At 36.3% G+C, this 22,871-nt stretch overlaps 2 protein-coding genes across 2 annotated transcripts; one reads left to right on the plus strand and one right to left on the minus strand.

Moving 5' to 3' along the window:
* Nucleotides 1-11,204: 11,204 nt before the first annotated feature.
* On the minus strand, nucleotides 11,205-12,130 carry LOC111412708. The gene is made up of 3 exons (XM_023043631.1): nucleotides 11,570-12,130; nucleotides 11,354-11,489; nucleotides 11,205-11,260 (listed from the first exon to the last, which is right to left on the minus strand). The coding sequence occupies exons 1-3, from the start codon at nucleotides 12,128-12,130 to the stop codon at nucleotides 11,205-11,207; spliced, it is 753 nt and encodes a 250-aa protein (XP_022899399.1).
* Nucleotides 12,131-17,278: 5,148 nt separating this feature from the next.
* LOC111412339 (BTB/POZ domain-containing protein At1g30440-like) lies at nucleotides 17,279-21,823 on the plus strand. Its single transcript, XM_023043225.1, has 4 exons — nucleotides 17,279-18,112; nucleotides 19,047-19,116; nucleotides 19,412-20,635; nucleotides 21,069-21,823. The coding sequence occupies exons 1-4, from the start codon at nucleotides 18,054-18,056 to the stop codon at nucleotides 21,618-21,620; spliced, it is 1,905 nt and encodes a 634-aa protein (XP_022898993.1). The 5' UTR covers nucleotides 17,279-18,053; the 3' UTR covers nucleotides 21,621-21,823.
* The last annotated feature ends 1,048 nt before the right edge of the window (nucleotides 21,824-22,871 follow it).

Raw genomic sequence — 22,871 nt, forward strand, 5'->3', positions numbered from 1 at the left:
GTAATGGTAGCCTAAAAACAACAACTAAAAATGAAATAAAAATAAAAACAAATCTAAAATATCTAATAACTAAAATTAACACCGATATTCCCCGGCAAACAACGCCAAAAATTTGTTCGTCAAATTCCCGCAAGCATACGAGTTCGTTGTACAAGTAATAATCGTGATAAGAAAATTATCGTCCCACAGAGAATAAGGATCAATTTCAGTATATTTGATATACTTAAATTTGAGTTTGTAACCAAAAGATAATCGAATGAATAGTTAACTAATTTTTATAACTAAAAATTATTAAATCAATGAAAATTGGTTTAAAAATCAAAAGTGCGAACGTATTGGATTTTCGATGCCACTGGTCAATTTTTAGTTATAATTCTCAACCAGTGATAATTATTACAATTCATGCAATTGTAACTATTGATAATTCCACTATTATTTATTATTCTTTTCTAAGATATAATAAATCTATAGTTGCCACGAGACGATCATATTCCTAATCTGAATTCATATGGCAAACATGCATTGACATTTATGATTATCACAAATGATCGCACACGCCATTAATATTATTCCTAATATTTATTGCCCGATGTCCAAATAATAGTGTTCTTCCCATCGTGAATTTTTCAACAATACGAATAAACAACTTGTTGTCCTAATGATGCGCAAACATTAAAACAAATAAATAGGCATATTAATGGAATCGCAACGCAAGAATTAACATACAAACGTAGGTCTCGAATTTAAACTAAGAATTAAACAATTTTGTCATACATCCAATACATGAAACGAATTAGCCTAACATATTATTGGAATCAAACAAATAAAGTTTAAACGACATCACTGAGTAATTGACGAAACGTGTTTAACTCCAATTATAATCCAGTAATCCGTATCTTCCTTGCGGTTGTCGTCTTCATATTTACCGTAATGTTTGACTGCAATTTATCCTTAAAGCCGTTGCCCAATTGCCGTGAGTAATTTCAACCTTGCAGCACTGATTTCTCCCTCCAGCCGTCTTCTTTAATGTATTTAAAATCAATCCCCAAGGTGGCAGCTTATGTGTATATATAATATTTCCTGCTTCACGTGTTTCTGTGGGCATATATATACTTAAACCAGCAGCTCTTTTAAATTTGGTGAAATTAATTGGACCAGCCCACTTCCTTGTGTAAAATAGGATTCCAATTGGCTAATGAATTTGAATCCAAATTTAAGTTCAAAACTTAGGCCCATTTAATTTATTATTTTCTTCATGACCTCCACTTTCAAAGTATAAAATTTCATTCCCAAACTTTGCATCAAATAGTCAATTAATCCTTCATCCTTTTCCAAATGCTTCAAACGAGTCCATCACTAAAAATACAGAAAATTACCCTAAGTTAAATATAAATTAATAATTTGACGATGTAAAAGTTTAATAATGTATATAAATAAATACACAAATTGCACTTATCAAATACTCCCAAACTTAAACCCTTGTTCGTCCTTGAACAAAACTATAACTTAAATAACAACAAACACACAATCATGCTAAAATATTTGGTTGGAGTGTTTAGCTTTTTAATTGAAATCAGGGTGCTAAATCTACTAACTACTTCAAAGTCACAATGCCAAACTAATATCCACTTTTCCAATACAAAATCGAGGTGTGTATGTGAAGAACTAAGTAGGCATTAATGAATTCACAAATTGTTCCAATTCCCGACCCTCTATGGGCAAATATATCATTTTATCTCTTGTAAGATTCACACACCCCCAAACTTATTCATTTTCATTCTTTTCCCAATGTGTGATCTAAGATTGAATTTCTCATTACTATCCTCACCCTATCCAATTCAAGTGGATGTCACTAGTTGCAAATCAACACGTCAATGAACAAGGATTCTCAAATTATTTGATTGCTTTGACCACCAAGATTCAATTACGCTAATTATCCTTTATCGAAAGTCAAATTCTCTCGAACAAGTGTTGGGACTTACAAGGCATTTAGTGCTTTTGTTTTTGTGTTTTTTTTTCGATACACTTGCTTTTTCTGATTTTTTTTAACTCTCCCTTAAGTTTTCTAGATCACCCATGTAGCAGGTTTTAGCCCGATAACTCCCAAATAAGACGACCTTAGTGCACCAGGTTTTCAAATACCCTTACAGGCCTAATAAGCTAGTCAAAAAGGCTTCAAAGAGAACAATTTTTTAGGATAAATTCATTTCTGATTGCTTTTTAAATGACTCATGTAACGAGCTTTAGGCCGATGACTCCCAATTCAGATGACTTTAGGGCACCAGGTTTTAGAATACCCTTGCAGACTTAATTGCTCAAGTCATAAATGCTCCAAAGAGAAATTTTAAATTTCAAAATATATGCCTTGATTAGTGCAATGCCCCTTATAACACACCTATTCAAGCAAACTGGCCCTCACTTTAAGACTTTCACCCAATTTTATCATGTTAATCTCAAGCAATCCACACAAACATTTTCTTACAAGGAATCCACATTCACATCCATATTTTCCTACAACAGTAAGATCTTCCCAAATTGTGCTAAATTTGGTCTGAGGATAATTAATTTGTATGGTTTGGGTAAAACATCTATGTCCAACTAACTCAATCTATCACATGCATAAATCAATTCATTCCATCATAATGTCAAACCCAGTTTTAGTGTGCATATAATATCACATTTTGCAAGTTTAAGTTTTAATCAATTTAGCATGCTTCCTATCCACAGCTTATAAATCAACGCAAAGTATAAAATTTAATCATCATTGTCAGCCAAACTGTCCAACCCACACAAGCATACAATCAAAAGTAAACAAACAAAAAAAATATAAAATTTAACGATTTTTTTAAAAAAAAATTCTAACTTAACACACACAACTTTTTTTTTACATTAAACATACGAAAACAAGGCACAAAGACATACGAAAACCAAAAACATAAAGAGTTTCCCACCCCCAGACTTAAACCAAACATTATCCTCAATGTCTGAAAACATAATTAAGAATGTAAGAGGACGGGGAAGAAAAGGACAAAGGTATTTTTCTGTTGAGTGTGGAAAGGACTATGGGTAACGGCCAGACAATCTTATTCATCATACTTTTCCCTCGTTTTATGTTGGTTTGAGTGTTCCATGACATCATGTGTCTGCATATGGTAATCAAATCAAATATTAGAGATCAAATAATCTAGAACATGCGTTCCTGAGCCTAAACACTCGAAATAACCAACATGATATTTAAGGGCCTCAATGAAAACATGATCGGATGATGATACTCCATAAATTTAAACGTGCCTAAATCTAATGTAAACTAATAATTAAAACCAATCTATATACAATGCGATGCAGAAAACAAAATAAATAAAAGGTTTAGAAATTGGGTTGCCTCCCAATAAGCGCATAATTTATAGTCTTTAGCTAGACTTTGTTGTCCTGGCTACTTTGTATTGTCAAGTGGCACGATTGTTTTCTCACTGGAGTAGTCACTTCTCCAATAAGCTTTCAACCATTGTCCACTTACTTTGAACCTCCTTTGTTGAACTTGAGACATCACTTCCACAGCACCATGCGGAAACACGGCTACAACTGTGAAGGGACCCAACCACCTAGACTTGAGCTTTCCTGAAAAAAGCTTGAGGCGTGAATTGAACATCAATACTTGCTGACCAACCTCAAACTCCTTCTTTCGTATATGCCTGTCGTGCCATCTCTTGGTCTTTTCCTTATAAATCTTTACATTCTCACACGAATCCAAATGAAACTCATCTAGCTCATGAAGTTGTAGAACTCTCTTTTCTCCTGCTGCCCTCATATTGAAATTGAGCAAGTGTGTCACCCAGTATGCTTTATGCTCTAACTCAATCGACAGATGACAAGCCTTTCCAAATACCAACCGATATGGAGACATGCCAATTGGAGTCTTAAATGTTGTTTTATATACCCAAAGTGCATCATCCAATTTCTTGGCCCAATATTTACAGGATGCATTGGCCGTAGCTTTGAGAATCTTCGTTAACTCCCTATTGGAGATTTCCACTTGCCCACTAGTTTGAGGATGGTATGGAGTCGAGACACAATGTTTCACTCCATATTTAGCCAACAATGAAGCAAATAGGCGGTTACAAAAATGCTTTCCACCATTATTAATAATCGCCCTCGGGATACCGTATCGAGTGAAAATGTTCTTCTTGAGGAATTGAGTTGCCACTCGGCCATCATTAGTTGGCACAGCCACAACTTCAACTTAGACACGTAGTCCACTGCCACCAGTATGTATTTTTGACCGTAGGATGGAAGGAATGTGTTAGGTCTAAAGGTGTAATTGGCGATTCTGTGGATAAAATGACTAAATTGTAAATTTGTAATAGTCAGGGACTCAATTGGACAATGTTATAAAAGTCAGAGACTTAGGGTGCAATTTAGCAAAGCTAGATGGTAGGGACTAGGGTTTGAGTGTTTGGTTCAAATCAAGGTTGCGGCGACGAAAGTTCGCTAGTTGTTCGTCCTGTCACCGCTCGAGTGAGAGGAAGTAGAATGGTCATGGCTCGCTCGTCGCTCAATGTTCGCTTGATCAAAGTGGCGTCGCTTGATTTTCGCTTGAGCGACGGTGTTATATAGAAAATCGTATTTTCGATTTTTGAAAAGTTTGACATGGCCTAGGACTTTTAATTGCCCCCAATTATAAATACAAAGGCCGTGAACATGAAAGAGAGATTTTCATATTGTGCTTTACATAGATATCATCTTCAATATTCTCTCAAGTGATCCAAGGCAGAATTGAACAAGGAATTCAACCATAAACACCTTGTGATCTGGACAATCCACTGTTGGGAAAAACATCACTATTTGTGAAACTTCTTCATCTGTTGAGGAAGGAACTCTCTCATTGGGAGATTGAGAGAAGTTGACGACAAGCGCAGGAACTCGACAAGAACAGGAGGTTATTGGAATTTCACTTGGTGATACAATCAGCTAGAGACCGGGAGGCTGTATTGGACAGCAGATTGGGCTACAGAAGGTAGATCGGGAAGCTAATAAGAGACTAGCTGTATCTACGGCAGTAGATCGTGAGATTGAAACAGCGGGTTTGACTTGGTACGGAGTTTGGCATAACTTGTACTGGCTGGATTGGTATAGTGAAAACTACTAGCTTGGTCCCGGAGTTTTACCCACGTTGGGGTTTCTCCGTCATCATATTGTTTGTTATTTACTGCTTTGCATAATATACAAATTGCGGCATTCCAACATAGGTTAATTGACTTGTATGATTAATCACCTAGACAAATAATTAAAGTGATTTGTTGCTTTAGTTAGATTAATTTCGCACGTAAGGTTAAATTGGTTCAAGTGAAATCTAGAACGTAAACTTGGTAATGCATAAAATTTGAACTTGATACAGTATCACGTTAGTCGAACTTTCTAGCATATCTAAGCGCTCTAGGTCAATTTTTTTTTACTTTCAAGTGGTATCAGAGCCTAAAATCGTGTCCTAACCTTAAATAGTCTAGATGAGTACCTCGTTGAATGTGCCACCCCACTTTGACGGTAGTAACTATGCATATTAGAAGGTTAGAATGAGGGCATTTTTGAAATCCATGGATGAGCGTATTTGGCAGAGCGTAGTGAATGGTTGGTCTACCCCTAGTACTACAGTAGATGGTGTAGTCATTCCCACCCCCGTAGAAAACTGGTCTAAAGCACAATTGGATAGTTGTAAGCCATACATGCATTGTTTATGGCTGTGTCCTTCGAGATATTTAGGAGAGTATCTATGTGTGAGGTAGCTATGGATGTTTGGGATATTTTACAAACCACACATGAGAGAACCCAGGCCGTTAAAAATTCTAAGTTATAGATGCTGACCAGTAGGTTTGAGGAAATCAGGATGAGAGATGATGAGACATTTGATGTCTTTTATGCGAGCTTAAATGATATAGTGAATTCCTCTTTCAACCTACGTGAGAAAATTCATGAGCCCAAGATAGTTAGAAAAATTCTTAGATCCTTACCTAAGTGTTTCAGGCCAAAAGTCACAGATATTGAGGAAAGTAAGGACATAGACACTATCAAGGTAGAGGAGTTAGTCGGATCCCTCCAGACCTATGAGTTGACCTTAGACAATCCTGCTAAGGAAAAATCCACAGCCTTGAAATCCACTAGGAATAACCGGACGGAATCTTCTGATTCAGATTCACCCAATGATGAAGAGATGGCCTATCTAACTAAGAAATTTTGAAAAATGTTTAGGAATAAGAAGAAGTCTCAAGAGAGACAAAAAGGTGGCCCGAGTGAATTTAGGAAAAAATCTAAATTCGTGAGATGCCATAACTATCGGGGTTTCTGTCATGTGAGGAGTGAGTGCCCTAGTGCTAGGAGAGTTGAAGAGAAGGCAATGAATACTACTTTCACCGATGACGAGCCTAGCTCGGACAATCAGAGTGAGAAATCCACATGTGAGGAGAATGGAAACTATGTGGCCTTCGTTGCTAGGGTTAAGAGTGGATTCGAACAGAAGAGTGATAGGGAAGAGGACTTAGATAGTAGTGAAGAATCTGGTGATGAGAGTGGAAGTGAGCAAGATCTAGAAACAGCCTATGATAGGATGTATGAGGAAAGCCTCAAGCTCTTAGCCACTAACCAGGTAATGAGAAAGAAAGTAAAGGAGCTTAGACTAGAGAAGGAACAGTTAGAGGCCCGGGTTAGTGATCGCACCAGTAAGAATGAGATGTCCTCTAAGAGAGTAAGTGAGCTGACCGTTGTGAATGAGACCTTAACTATTCAGGTTAAACACCTTTAGAGTGAGCTAGAGTTGTCTAGGTCTCAGTTACTTGCCTTTCTAGCAGTTCTAAAAAGTTAGATAATATTCTAGGTATAGGCAAGCCGGTTGGTTATAGGGGAGGTCTAGGTTTTGATCTGAATATTGCTAGTACATCACAGACCACCTTTGTTCGTGCTACTGACCAGCCAAACATTGTGACTAACCCCATACCAAATATTGTGGGATCTTCAGGACGTAGGTCTACCAAACGTCGTAGGACCCGTCGGCCTAGAAATAGAAATCAGCGTAAGCATATCATAGGTCCTAGGTTTGCCCCGATCTCCCAAATTTGGTTAGAGGTCGCGGTGCTCTTAAAGGAAAGAGTATTTATATACCTACTTGATTAAGTATTTTTGATGCATGCTTGGTTCTTGATTGATATATATAATTATTGCATGCATCACGTGTACATTGCTTTTTTTTTTTCTTGTTTTGTTGTTTTTCATGCATGTGCATTTTCACCTATGAGTTTTGGTGCATGCATATTTATTTTTGTCTTTGTGTGCTTGACGTTATTTTATTTTGTGTGTATATTATTCATTTTAGGAAAAATGAAAAACAAAAAAAATTGAAAAAGACAAAAATAATTGGTTATGGAAATTGCTACAATATGACACATATTTCTTGAACTTGATGGTTGTAATCATGTATGAGCTAAAATTGATAAGTTGTAGAATAATTTCCATTATTTGTTTAGGTCTCTTTGGATTACTTAGTATAGGTGTCATCATGTACCATCTGCACTATACACACTATGAATTTGTTAGTGGGACTCTACCGCGTGTGTGAGATTTGGGATGGCTGTCACATGTTGATAGGGTGACTTTGAATATGAATTGACCAATATTTAGTAGACCTAAACACAAAAATTATCCCCCCATATTAAAGCTCAATATCTTAATGTTCTTTTTCGTTCCCTATTTGACTCGAGCATTTAAACCTGTGGGGTCTCTTAAAACCTGGTGCATATGGTCAAGTGACTTGGGTTAACCGACTTAAAGCTTGCTACAGAGGTCATGTTAGTTGCCTAATGGAAAAGAAGCTGCACTTAAGATGAAAAAGTAATGAGCTGAAAAATGAGAAAAATATGAAGAGCTGAAATAATATGAAAATCTGAAAAATATAAAAACTCATAGTAAGGGAGAGGTAAGTAAAACTAATAAGTATTTGTCCTACTACACATTACATGGTTTGACTTTCATTAGTAGAAGAATATACTTACTGGCAGTGATTGGCATTCCCTTCTCACAAAATTAAGGTTTGGAGTCCTGCTTGCATTGGAATAGTGACACTTTACACACATGAGTCACTTGTACTTTTACTCCATTTTGGTCTAAACTGAGTAAGTGGGGAGGTCTGCTACTTGTTAATTTTACTTTTGCATACTATCAACTGCATTTTTAAATTATTATGTATTATTTGCTCAGCTTGTTTTTAATATGATTCCCTTCAGCATTTGTAACAAAAGGGGGAGAGAAATGTGTAACTGAGGGAAAAAAAATAATGACTGAGCATACACATAGGAGAGGGACTGCATATGCATGCACATGACGTCATTGATTGTTATCACTTACATTGCATTGCTATGTCTAGGGGTCGTTGGGGAAAGATATAGATACATTTACCTACTGCATAAAAATATGAAAGCTTGCAGTAAGGGGGAGCGTTGCGTTGCATTCTATATCAAATCCATCTGTTTGAATTTTGATGTTTAGTGGTATTGGTATCTTGGTAGGTGTTTTGATTGGCATCAATATCACGTCTTAAACTGATATGTAGATTTGTGATTAAGAGCTTTAATTAATTTTTATATTTCTTATATCATGTGCTTTTACACTGGGTATATGAGTTTGTGGATTTTAGAAAACAGATACACGAAGGAATGCAAGACTCAATGATTAGGTTTACTGGGTAGTTTAGTTTTTGGTTGTCAAATCCTGACTTATTTCTTATTGTCCTGACTTCATTTGTAGTGTTTTGTCACAGAATGCCAAAGGGAGAGTTTCTTAGGTCTAAAGGTGTAATTGGCGATTCTGAGGACAAAAGGACTAAATTGTAAATTTGTAAAACTCAGGGACTCAATTGTACAATGTTATAAAAGTCAGGGACTTGGGGTGCAATTTATCAAAGCTAGATGGTAGGGACTAGGGTTTGAGTGTTTGGTTCAAATCAAGGTCACGGGGCCGAAAGTTCGCTAGTTGTTCGCCCTGCCACCGCTCGAGCGAGATGAAGCAGAATGGTCATCGTTTGCTCGTCGCTCGATGTTTGCTCGAGCGAAGTGGCGTCGCTCTCTTTTCGCTCGAGCGACGGTGTTATATGAAAATTCGTATTTTCAATTTTTGGAAAGTTTGACATGGCCTAGGACTCTTAATTACCCCCAACTATAAATACAAAGGTCGTGAACGTGAAAGAGAGATTGTCATATTGTGCTTTACATAGATATCATCTTCAATATTCTCTCAAGAGATCCAAGGCAGAACTAAACAACGAATTCATCCATAAACACCTTGTGATCCAAGCAATCCACTGTTGGGAAAAACATCACTATTTGTGAAGACAAAACATCTGGACTTCTTCATCTGTTGAGGAAGGGACTCTCTCATTGGAAGATTGAGAAAGGTGGACGACAAGCGTAGGAACTAGACAAGAACAGGAAGTTCTTGGAATTCCACTTGGTGATACAATCAGCTAGAGACCAGGAGGCTATATTGGATAGCAGATTAGGCTGAAGGAGGTAGATCAGGATGCTAGCAAGAGACTAGCAGTATCTACGGCAGTAGATCGTGAGACTGGAACAGCGGGTCTGACTTGGTATGGAGTTTGGCATAACTTGTACTGGCTGGATTGGTATAGTGGAAACTATTGGCTTGGTCCTGAAGTTTTATCCACGTTGGGGTTTCTCTATCATCATATTATTTGTTGTTTACTGCTTTGCATAATATACAAATTGTGGCATTCCAAAATAGGTTAACTGACTTGTATGATTAATCACCTAAACAACTAATTAAAGTGACTTGTTGCTTTAGTTAGATTAATTCCACATGTAAGGTCAAATTGGTTCAAGTGAAATCTAGAACGTAAACTAGGTAACGCATAAAATTTGAACTTGATACTGTATCACGTTAGTCGAACTTTCTAGCATATCTAAGCATTATAGGTCAAATTTTTTACTTTCAAAATGGTCCCATGAAGTCAATGTCCCAAACGTCGAATATTTCAACATCCAAAATACTGTTCAAAGGCATCTCGTTCCTCCTTGAGATGTTTCCAATCCTCTGGCACTTATCACAATGTTTCACCATATAATTGGCATCCTTAAACAACGTAGGCCAATAAAAACCCGATTGTAGTACCTTTGTGGCTATCTTGGTTGCTGCGAAGTGACCCCCATACGGAGCCAACACTGGAGCAGAGACCAATTTTTCCTTTAAAGTGTTGAAAGCAATCAAGCACTCCTCAAAAAAGTGAAATGAAGCCCTTTTTCCAATAGATTACATAATGGCTTCGAGATTTTGGAAAAGTCTTTGATGAAGCGACGATAGAACCCAGTGTGACCCAAGAAACTTCTGACTCCCTTCACTGTTACTGGTGGTGGTAGTTTTTCGATGACTTTTATCTTAGTTTTATCCACCTCAATACTCCGTGTTGTTAGATACCCTAACACAATTCCTTCCTAAACCATGAAATGATATTTTTCCCAATTTAATACAAGGTTTGTGTCTTCACACCGCTGCAACACTTTTCCCAAATGTTCAAGGCACTCCTTAAATGATTTTCCAAATACTGAAAAACCATCCATAAACACCTCAATGATATTTCCCACCACGTCCGAGAAAATAGACATCATACAATGCTAAAAGGTGGCAGGAGCTTTGCAAAGACCAAAGGGCGTCCTCCTATAGGCAAAAGTGTCATAAGGGCATGTAAAGATCGTCTTCTCTTGATCATCCAGCGCTATCGGAATCTGATTATACCCCGAATAACCATCCAAGAAGCAATAGTAAGCATGTCCAGCAAGTCTCTCTAGCATCTGATCAATGAAAGGAAAGGAAAAGTGATATTTCCTCGTGGCATTGTTGAGTTTGTGATAGTCAATACAAACTCTCCAACCCGTGACTGTGCGTGTCGGGATGAGCTCGTTGTTTTCATTTAGAACCATCGTGACCCCTCCCTTTTTCGGTACGACCTGTACTGGACTAACACAATGACTGTCTGATATGGGGTAGATGATCCCTACATCCAGAAGCTTTAATACCTATTTCCTTACTACTTCCTGTATAGTCAGATTTAATCTACGTTGATGCTCAACTGAAACTTTGTAGTCCTCTTCCATTAGAATCTCATGCATGTAAAGTGAAGGGCTGATCCCTTTTATATCTAATATCATCCATCATATTGCTGTCTTGTGCTCCCGAAGTACCCTTAGCAATTGATCTTCCTCTAATTCTGTAAGATTGTTCAAGATAATTACTGGAAGTGAATTCTTTTCCCCCAAGTATGCATAGCGAAGATGAGTGAGCTATTTTTTGAGTTCAAGACCTAGAGTTTGTTGTATAGATGGTAAAGGTGTTGTGGGTCTTTCACCGAGCTCCAAACGTGGTTGCTTGAAGAATGGTGGTATGGTTGCCAAATAACGTGCACATTCTTCTGCTTTCTCATTTTCTGATGACAAATCCTGAGAATGCACTAAACTCGCCTCAAGCGAATTTTGAGTGTGATATAGTTTGATGTCTCTGACACCGTTTCTTTTATTACATCAATTTGCATGCAAGAATCTGGTTCACTCTGAAATTTGAAAGCTCTAAACACGTTGATTATCACTTCTTCTTTGTTTAACATCAATATCAACTGACCCTTCTGCACATCTATCAGAGCCCTTTCCGTAGCCAAAAATGGATGACCCAATATGAGAGGGACATCCCTATCTTTCTCCATATCTAGAATAATGAAGTCCGCTGGGAAGATAAACTTGCCAACCTTCACCAAAATATCTTCAGAAATACCTCGAGGGTGCTTGATCGACCTGTTAGCCAACTGCAGTGAAACTGTTGATGATTTTGCTTCCCCCAAAACTAGTTTCCTGAAAAGAGACAAAGGTATTAAATTAATTCTAGTTCCTAAATCACATAATGCTTTATCTATATATAAGTTACCAATGTTACAAGGAATAGTAAAACTCCTTGGATCTTTTAACTTTAGTGGTAACTTATGTTGGAGAATTGCACTGCATTCCTCAGCAAGCATGACTATTTCATTGTCTTCCAGCTTCCTCTTATTTGATAGAATATCTTTCATGAACTTGGCATAGCTGGGCATTTGAGCTAAAGCTTTGGTATGTTAATGTGTAGCTTCTTGAATACGTCCAAAAATTTCTGGAATTGTTTATCGAGCTTATGTTTTTGCAATCTATGTGAAAATGGGATCGAAGGAACATATGCTTTGACAGGAGCAGTTGTCTTCACCTGTGGACTATCTGATGACTCAACTTGATTTTCCTCTTTGGCCTTATCTGATTCATGCACTTGCTCCTCGCCTACAGTAGGTGCCTTTTCTATGACAGTTGCTGGCCGCTTTACTTGTATTTCTGGTAACTGGACACCGCTACGTGTAGGGATTGCTTTAACCTGCTCCTTAGGATTTGTTTCAGTATTGCTAGGCAATGTCCCTTGAGCTCTACCTGATAGTGCAGCTACAATTTGTCCAACTTATTAGTTCTGAAAGTTGGTCTCAGTTTTAGTAATACATTGAGCCAGCAAATCTTCCAACGATGGCTTTCTCCCTTGCTGTTGTTGCTGTTGAAACCTTGGTGGTTTATTCTGATTGTTTCCTCCTTGTTCTTGTACCTGATTATTGGACCAAGTAAAATTCGGAATGTTCCTTCAACCCAGATTTTATGTGTTGGAGAAAGGATTATTTTGCTGTCTCTGAAAGTTTTGTGCATAGCTTATTTCTTCGGATTGATTAACATGTGTGGATGGCAAATGACAGCATGTACTAGCATGATATGCTCCACAACATTCGCAAACAGGTGGCGATTGGTGTACCATGTTATCTGACTTAGACAGATTGTCCATTATCATTGTAAAAATTTCCATTTGCGCGGCCAGCGCTGTCACTGCATCCACGTTTTGTAACCCTAATGTTTTCATTGGAGCTTCCCTATCGGTTGGCCACATCGATTGGTTTTCAGCTATTATTTCAGACAGGTCATTTGCCTCATCTAAATCAAGTTTCATCACTGATCCTCCTGCTGAAGCATCTATCATATTTTTTGAACTCTTGTTTTAGACCGTAGTAGAAAAGATACTGCTGAGCCTGCTTGGGAATGTCAAGGCTAGGGCATTTTCTGAAAAAATTCTTGAACCTCTCCCATGCCTCAAGATAGCTTTCTAAATCTTTCTGCTTGAAGGTGTGGACATCATTCCTGATTTGGTGAACTTGAGAAGGTGGAAAGAATTTTCATCGTGAATTTTTGAACCATATCGTTCCATGATTGAATGCTCCCTCGTGGTAAATAGAGGAACCATTCTCTACCAGTGTCCTTCAAGATATGAGGAAATAATCGCATTCGAAATGCATCTGCTAATATCCCTTCACGACTGATCACTTCACATAGCATGAGAAAAGCAGAAATGTGTTAATGAGGATTCTCTGTGGCTTTTCCAAAAAACTTGATGTCTTGGTGATTTTGAAACAAATTGATTACATCTGGTCGAAGTGGAAATTAGGTTATCCAAAGGAAGGATATACCACAGCTGATTGCACTGGTACAGAAATTGTATTGACATAATCTCCAGCTAAGACAAGAGCTCCCTTCTAGATATCTCTCTGTTGATTTGGCTGTGGTATTTGCTCTTGAAGTTGAACCTGATTCTACGTTGATTCTGATTATCGGCCATTCTCCTAGCTTGACATTGCACTCTTCTGCGATTTCTAAATGTCCTTTCGATTTCGTGGTCTATCAAAAAGAGATCTGGCTCGTCAGAATTTTGCATAAAGTAAAGTCACCTAAAAAGTGTCAAGACACAAGAGAATTAAGCGGTGTAATGGTAGCCTAAAAACAACAACTAAAAATGAAATGAAAATAAAAAAATAAAAACGAATCTAAAATATATAATAACTAAAATTAACACCGGTATTCCCCGGCAAATGGCGCCAAAAATTTGTTCGTCAAATTCCCACAAGCGTACGAGCTCGTTGTACAAGTAATAATCGTGATAAGAAAATTATCGTCCCACAGAGAATAAGGATCAATTTCAGTATATTTGATATACTTAAATTTGAGTTTGTAACCAAAAGATAATCGAATGAATAGCTAACTAATTTTTATAACTAAAAATTATTAAATCAATGAAAATTGGTTTAAAAATCAAAAATGCAAACATATTGGATTTTCGATGCCACTGATCAATTTTTAGTTCTAATTTTCTCAACCAGTGATAATTATTACAATTCATGCAATTGTGACTATTGATAATTCCACTATTATTTATTATTCTTTTCTAAGATATAATAAACTTATGGTTGCCACGAGATGATCCTATTTCTAGTCCGAATTCATATGGCAAACACGCATTGACATTTATGATTATCACAAATGATCGCACACGCCATAAATATTATTCCTAATATTTATTGTCCGATGTCCCAATAATAGTGTTTTACCTATCGTGAGTTTTTCAACACTACGAATAAACAACTTGTTGTCTTAATGATGCGCAAACATTAAAACAAATAAATAGGCATATTAATGGAATCGCAACGCAAGAATTAACATACAAACGTAGGTCTCGAATTGAAACTAAGAATTAAACAATTTTGTCATCCATCCAATATATGGAACGAATTAGCCTAACATATTATTGGAATCAAACAAGTAAAGTTTAAACGACATCACCGAGTAATTGACGAAACGTGTTTAACTCCAATTATAATCCAGTAATCCTTATCTTCCTTGCGGTTGTCGTCTTCATATTTGCCGTAATGTTTGACTGCAATTTATCCTTAAAGTTGTTGCCCAATTGCCGTGAGTAATTTCAACCTTGTAGCACCAATTTCTCCCTCCAGTCGTCTTCTTTAATGTATTTAAAATCAATCCCCAACTTATGTGTATATATAATATTTCCTGCAGCCTACAATGGTTTTCTTTTGTGTGATTAGGAGTCCCAGGTTGCTCAAATTCCAATTGTTCTCCAATTCCCCAGTTGGCGTGTGCCTTTTCTTTCTCTGCCCACCAAACTACCCACTGTTGTGTGTGTGTGTGTGTGTGTGTAAACGGCCCTTCCTTTGTATCCAATTAAAGGTCCAATTCCTTTAACGTGTTTCTGTGGGCATATATATACTTAAACCAGCAGCCCTTTTAGCCTTGGTGAAATTAATTGGACCAGCCCACTTCCTTGTGTAAAATAGGATTCCAATCGGCTAATGAATTTGAATCCAAATTTAAGTTCAAAACTTAGGTTTATTTAATTTATTATTTTCTTCTTCATGACCTCCACTTTCAAAGTAAGAAATTTGATTTCCAAACTTTACATCAAATAGCCAATTAATCCTTCATCATTTCCAAATGCTTCAAACGAGTCCATCACTAAAAACACAAAGAAAATTACCCTAAGTTAAATAGAAATTAATAATTTGACGATGTAAAAGTTTAATAATGTGATATAAATAAATACACAAATTGCACTTATCAGAAATTTCCATTATGATCGCGTTCATGTTGAAATTAGTGATATGATAAGAAAATTCCTCCATGCTTATTCTGCATTATTCATCATTTTTTCTTATCCAAGAAAAAAATAGTGTGCTTTATCCCCTCAAATTTCCTCAAATTTGTTATTCCGACTGCAAATATGCGTAAGTATCGGCGAATCCACATGGTCTAGCTGGATTTGGATTATATTCAAAATCTTACAACAAATAACAAATCTAGTCTTTGTTTGAGCCCCATTTTTCTGTTAAAATATATTTTTAAACAGTAATTTGATCTCATTTCAATCAGACATTCTTTTATAAAATAATATTGCACACAAATCGAAATTTTTTCCCTAATTTTTAACCACATATTCTCTGTCATAACACTATTATAAAATGCATTTTTTGTGAAAAAGAATGAGGCTCAAACAACACCTACTAATTTTATTTTTTTTGCGAGATCAATTTCTTCTGTCAATGTTTTCACAATTTTACCAAATTTATAAGTGATTGAAATTAGTACTGATTTTAATTGAATTTATAAATTGTATTTAAATGTAAACTCAAGGGTGTGCTCAATTGAGATTTTTATCAATTTTTAAAATCTATAAAAGTTTAAGGGTAAATTGTAATTAAAAAAATTCATACAATATTTTCTTCTTTTCTATCATCCAATTTTTTTATGAAAAAGAAAATAATTATTTGTAATTAATGTTTATTTATCAAAGCGTGTATGTATATTGTATTCTAGTTATTTATTTATCTAATTAAGGTGACTTAAATTTTTTATTCTTTTAAATTATTTTTATTATATAGGGGAGGGGAAGAGGGCAATGGGAATTGAACCACCAGTTCTCTATGAATTTTTTTTTTAACATTATGCCTTTATTTGAGCTCCATTCTTTTTGTAAGAATGAATTTTTGAATAGTGTATTAATGAAAAATATGTTTAAAAATAAGGAAGATTTTTGGATTCATGTGTAATATTATTTTATTGAAGAATGTGTTGTTGAAATAATGTCAAAACACTATTTAAGAATATATATTTTTCAAAGAATGAAACTCAAGCGGGGGCTATGCTGGACCACGTTGTATAATAATAATGAAAATTTTCAAAAGTTAAATAAATTATGCCCTTGTTTGAGTTTCATTTTTGGGGAAAAAATGAATTTTTGAATAGTGTATTGATGGGAAATGTGTTGTTAAAAAATAAAATAAAAATTTAGATTTACGTGTAATATTATTTTATTAAAGAATGTGTGGTTGAAATGAAGTCAAAGTACTATATTAAAATACATTTTTTCCCAAAGAATGGAGATCAAACAAGAGCTATATAAAAGTCTTACTAATCATATGTGAAAGCTTACAACGAAATTGGAGCCCCTAGGGCACATCTCCAAGTGATAAAAGGGGAGGGTGAAGAAATTCAACTTTACTTGAGGCTGCTGCGTCAAGGATTCGAATCCTGAAATATGAATTTGGCTCTTGAATAAATGTAAGTGTACAAGCAGCCTTTCACCTATACTCTTGGAAGCATAACCTGCGATTTACCTCCCTCACGATACTCCAGAGAGGGGTGGTGGAGGACCCTTAAAGTTAGGGTTTTAACTTTTTTTTTTTTTTTAACAACGAAATTGGACATTTTGAATTGACAGCCATTAAATTGGATATTTTTTAAAATGCCCAAAATTCAATTGAAATTAATGGCACTATCGCCTAACGGAATAATTAAATGGTTTCTCGCGTTAAATATTAGAATCTCTAAGCAATGAGTATGTTTCAAGCAACAGACCCCACATGTTGGAGACCTGGGGTTTAATGTTTCAGAGCTACCATAAATTTCACATTTTTAGTTTTTCAAGGTTCTTGACAGATGGGTCTTGCACTTCGTGATTCTTTGAGGCATTATAATACATATAAAATGAAGATTTAATAAGGAAAAAAACTGGGGTTTCCTTGGTTTATACTCCATTTTTTTACTTTATTGGGGTTTTGCATTTTTGTTTCTTATCTGGCACGTTGGGTTCGATTTTGGATTCTTCTGGTGGTTAAAGAAAGATGAAAGTACCGTTTATATCAGAAAAACTGGCTTATTTTTGGAGGAGTTGACCTAAATTTGGTGTCTGATTAGTAAATTAAATAGTTTCTGTGAGCCATTCTGTGGACCGAGATTCTGGGTCTTTTTTTCAAATGGGCATGTCCGGTGGAGTGGTTTCAGGGACAAAGCAAAGCTTCAAGAGGATTTGTTGAGTATTTTGTTGGATTAAATCAAATTATTAATGGTAGACATGCTTCATAATTCTTATTCTTCGATTTGTAGTTGAAGTATTCAGGATTTGGATTAGGCAGTTGTTGTGGGTTTTCTCGTGAGGGAAAAGAGCATTTGGGTGTTTTTGTTTCAAAGATCTGAGTGAAAATTGGGGCTTTGATTTGGATCTGCATGAAATTGAGTTGCATTGGTGTTAAAAGAAAAGTTTTAGCATAGAGAGATTTTGTTCTGCTTGAAGTCGTATTGCAGAAATAGAGTATTCATCAATTCGCAGAAATGGCCTGTATGAAATTAGGATCCAAAACTGATGCATTTCAGAGACAAGGACAGGCCTGGTGCGTTTCTTAATTCTTCAACTTCAGTTTTCTACTTGGATCTAAACTTTTCGTCAATTCCGCTGAACTTTTGATTACATCGTATACTTGAAGTATTTCACCTATTTGTTTGCTTGTTATGGTTGAAGATGAGTATACTGATCATAAAGGCATTGATTTATTATTTGCAAATTATTCTTTATTAATCATTTTCCCTGCTTCTGCATCATGACCAATGCTTTGAGCTCAACGCAAATGGCTTGTTTGGTAGGTGGATTGTTCTTAATTGGGATGATAAAACTAAAGTTAAAACTCTTGTCTATTAATATTATTGAGTTGTTGCTAATACTTCAGTGTCAAACACGCCCTTAGAGAATAGACTGTTAAATAAGAAGCCACTCCATTCCTCTCTGAAATGATACCTAGCTTATAAAGGATATATGTATTTCAAACTTGTATCACTTGATTCTTGTTATATAGGCTGTGGAATATCTTACGTTTCACGTAAACTATCTTATTTTGCATTACTCCAAGAAGGCTTAAACTTTTTAAGATCATAATGAACTTGGTTTTTTCAGAGTGACCAGATTTTATTGTGGCTCACAATACTATTAGAGATTTGGCTGCTGATCAACCTTTCATACAAGTTTATATACAACCATTTTCCTGAAAGCACTCTCGGTCCTCACTTAGATAAGTTAGCTATATAACAGCAATATCCTGAAATATATTCAAATCTATTTAGTACCCTCCATTTTCCAAATCATACGAGTTCCACAAAGCACATATTTTTTGACAGCCACGCTATAGAGTTAACTTGTGCTTCTTGATTGACCACATCGACATTATTTGAGTGAAGAGCATGCTAGTGACTTTGAATTTGCTAAATTATGCTTTAATCAAAATATGCTTTGTTGTCCCTTAAACTTGCCCTTTGTTTTCTTTCATACTGTAGGTTCTGCACAACTGGTCTACCAAGTGATATAGTTGTCGAAGTTGAGGAGATGTCCTTCCATCTCCACAAGGTATAATTTTTGAAAGTTAATGTAATTTACCGATGCATATTGCTTAGTTTCATCTCCAATTTTATATTCCTTTTTATTCTTTTGACCGATATTTGTTATTCATAGGTGTTGGATTACAAGTCTCTACTAGGAAAAAATTTTACATGACCAACAATCTGTTTCCAACTGGTTTTATGCACATCAACCTTTATTTTCTAATATTTCCTGGCTGTAATTCCATAAAATACGATCATGCAAATTAACATCTATTCATGTCCCATTGTATATTGTATTAAAATCCAATTATCTACTGTAGTTTCCACTGCTTTCAAGAAGTGGTGTTATGGAAAGAATGATTGCAGAAGCATCTGAGGATGAAGAAGGATGTATCATTAAACTCTCTGACGTTCCTGGTGGGGCTAAGACATTTGAACTTGTAGCAAAATTTTGCTATGGGGTAAAACTTGAACTGACTGCTGCGAATGTGGTACAACTTGGATGTGCGGCCAAGCATCTTGAAATGATCGAAGAGCATGGGGAAGGCAATCTTATTTCTCAGACCGAAGTCTTTCTCAATCAGGTGGTTTTGCGAAATTGGAAAGACACTTTGAAAGCACTCCAAAGCTGTGAAGATGTTCTCCCGTATGCCGAAGAACTTCAATTTCCCAAAAAGTTAATCGAGTCTTTGGCTGCGAAAGCATGTACTGACCCAAATCTATTTGGTTGGCCTGTCATGGAGCATGGGGGGCCCATGCAGAGTCCTGGGGGAAGTGTATTGTGGAACGGAATCAGCACAGGTGCACGACCAAAAAGTTCAAGTTTAGATTGGTGGTATGAGGATGCATCAACTTTGAGTTTACCGCTATACAAAAGGTTGATTTCTGCCATGGAATCTCGAGGCTTAAAACAGGAAATAATTGCTGGCTCCATGAATGTTTATGCAAAAAAGTACATACCAGGGTTAAACAGACGACAGGGTTCCAGCGAATCTAGTAGCCGTCTTGCACCAGTGAGTTCAGGAATCTCACTTTCAGAAGAGGATCAGAAGCTTTTGATTGAAGAGATTGATCACTTACTTCCCATTCAGAAGGGTCTAATCCCAACAAAATTTCTATTTGGTCTACTTAGGACAGCCAAGATTCTTCGAGCAAATCCTTCTTGCCTATCAACCTTAGAGAAGAGGATAGGAATGCAACTCGATCAGGCAACTCTTGAGGATCTGTTGATGCCTAATTTTTCTTATTCCATGGAGACTCTGTATGATGTAGACTGCGTACAGAGGATTCTTGACCATTTCTTGGTCATGGATCAGGTGGTTGGCAGTGCATCGCCAGGCTCAGTTGATGACGCCCAGCTAATGGAATCACCATCACTGACACCGATCACGATGGTAGCCAAGCTAATTGATGGGTACCTTGCGGAGGTTGCCCCAGATGTTAATGTGAAGCTTCCCAAGTTTCAGTCCCTTGCCGCTGCTGTTCCTGAGTATGCACGGCCCTTGGATGATGGTCTTTATCGGGCAATTGACATTTATCTCAAGGTAAATTTATCAACTAATCTAGGGAAAATTGCAGTGTTGGTATCTGATCTAATATCCAAGTAGCAGATTGGTTCTCAACGTTTTCATTGTAGTTGCACACTCAATCAGAACAACAAAAAAAGGGGGTCCAATTCTTTGTTAAATCTCAAGTAGCTCTCGTGGACACATGCCTCACTTCAAATTTCCAGGCGCCAGTATAAGTTGGGAAATGAAATACATGTGAGGGCTACACTACAAGTTAATGGTGATTTGTAAAGTTTCTGTTTTAAGGACTGATTGTGCAACTATAAAGTTGACCAACTTTCTACTAGGACAATAAGATGGGGTGTAACGATGCAATTTTTCCATGACTTCATCTGGGGTTTGGGTGAGATTTGGTTTCGTTTTAACAATAACATTAATTATAACGTTTTTACTGTTTTTATATCTGCAGTCTCATCCATGGTTGGCAGAGACAGATAGAGAACAACTCTGCAGGCTGATGGATTGCCAAAAACTCTCTTTGGAAGCGTGTACCCATGCAGCGCAGAATGAGAGGCTGCCTTTGAGAATAATAGTCCAAGTCCTCTTCTTTGAGCAGCTCCAGTTAAGGACTTCAATTGCTGGTTGCTTGATGGTCTCGGACAATCTTGATGGGTCGAGACAGTTGAGAAGCGGCCTGATTGGCCAAAACGATGGAGGATGGACCACAGCTGTGCGGGAAAACCAGGTCCTGAAAGTCGGAATGGATAACATGAGGATGAGGGTTTCTGAGCTTGAGAAAGAGTGTTCCAACATGAGGCAAGAGATCGAGAAGTTGGGTCAAGTAAAAGGATCAAGCACGTGGGGAAATGTCTCCAAAAAGTTTGGCTTTAGACTCAAGTCTCAAATGTGCAGTGCTCAAGAGGGATCCGTCAGTAAGCAGAACAATCGAAGTGTGCAAAGTGAAAAGTCGAAAGATCAACATAGGGGAAAGCACAAGAAAAATTTATCTTCAGAAGAATAACCACTCTTCATCTTCTATTTTTAAAATTTTATTTGGCAAATTCTGTTTTTAGATCAGGACTGGATATTATGTTTCCTTGTTTGTGTTATACTACTCTGTTTTGATTCATCTTCGCGATTCCGCGTCTTGTAACATAAATAGATTGCACTTGCAATTGTTTAGTTTTTCTGAAATTGTGAAAGGTAAAGTATTTGTCCCGAAAATTTCTCTTTCTCAGGCTAGAGTTTTCTTCCTCAAAAGTGTGATCATTTAGTCCCTGTTGATTTAGTTAAAGCTCATTCTTTTTAGTAGATTTTGATAAAAGTTGATGAAATGTGTCAAAGGGCTTGCTGTAAAGGGCCTTAATGTTTAATACAGTTTGCTTAGCTCTTATCTACCAGATAATCGAGTTTTATATTTGTGAACAGTGCCATAACCAGTAGGTTCATCTCTCTTCTTAATAACGATAACTGGCCAAATTATGTGTTATTTTGTTAAATCTGTGTGTAGGTTACGAAGATACGATTAGAGAATGGCTAGAATGTTGTTAGTCTATTAACTTCAGTCAACAGCCATCAAGAATGATCTTTCTTGAGAGTTCGACTTGGTTCAGCCTGTGTTCAGAATTCGTTTCTGCTCCATTCTTCAAGAACTAGGATGAAAACACCATTGTCCCTCTCTTGCATGATGAATTTATGGTTATGTTTGATACGATCAGTCACATCCCATTTCTCATTTATCACTATTTGCATCAAGATCAGATAATATTGAGTCTGTAATGTTGGGATTAAAACAATCAATATTAATCACATTCTTTATGGATTTCACAACTATTCAACCACACATTTCAAAAACTTCTATTATGTAATCTACTAAAAAAATCTAATTTTAATTCCCACCAAACACTCTCACTTCAAAATGCCCATGTCAAGTGTGGATATTTCCTTAATTTTTATATCTTGCAAGGAGATGATATTATATTCAAGTAATAAAGTGGACTGCCGAATCTAATTTTCAATTAATTTAACTCTAATTGAATGACTCGCAAATAAGATAAGATAGATTGAATCCCCGTATATTCTTCCATCTAAATATTAATTTATTAATTCAACAATATTTACTTGGGCTTGAAGATTAATGTTTAAGAAAATTACCTAGATCCCTTCTTTTCAAGATTACATTTCTAAAACAAGTGGGTGAAAGATTTAATTTCAATAGTCAAGTGATAAATATGAATTTTTAAATTAATTAATTACACCCCCACCCACTCTA

This window comes from Olea europaea, chromosome 16, assembly GCF_002742605.1.
Source record: "Olea europaea var. sylvestris chromosome 16, O_europaea_v1, whole genome shotgun sequence".
In the NCBI taxonomy this organism is placed as follows: domain Eukaryota; kingdom Viridiplantae; phylum Streptophyta; class Magnoliopsida; order Lamiales; family Oleaceae; genus Olea; species Olea europaea.

Excerpts from the sequence above, each read along its gene's own strand:
- LOC111412708 (XM_023043631.1), bottom strand. The coding sequence starts at position 12,130 with ATGCCCAGCTATGCCAAGTTCATGAAAGATATTCTATCAAATAAGAGG. Across the intron at positions 11,490-11,569 it reads ATTCTTGCATGCAAATTGAT|GATTTGTCATCAGAAAATGA; the intron begins GTAATAAAAGAA and ends GTGCATTCTCAG. Across the intron at positions 11,261-11,353 it reads ATCTATACAACAAACTCTAG|AATTAGAGGAAGATCAATTG; the intron begins GTCTTGAACTCA and ends ACAATCTTACAG.
- LOC111412339 (XM_023043225.1), top strand. The coding sequence starts at position 18,054 with ATGGCCTGTATGAAATTAGGATCCAAAACTGATGCATTTCAGAGACAA. Across the intron at positions 18,113-19,046 it reads CAGAGACAAGGACAGGCCTG|GTTCTGCACAACTGGTCTAC; the intron begins GTGCGTTTCTTA and ends TTCATACTGTAG. Across the intron at positions 19,117-19,411 it reads TGTCCTTCCATCTCCACAAG|TTTCCACTGCTTTCAAGAAG; the intron begins GTATAATTTTTG and ends TATCTACTGTAG.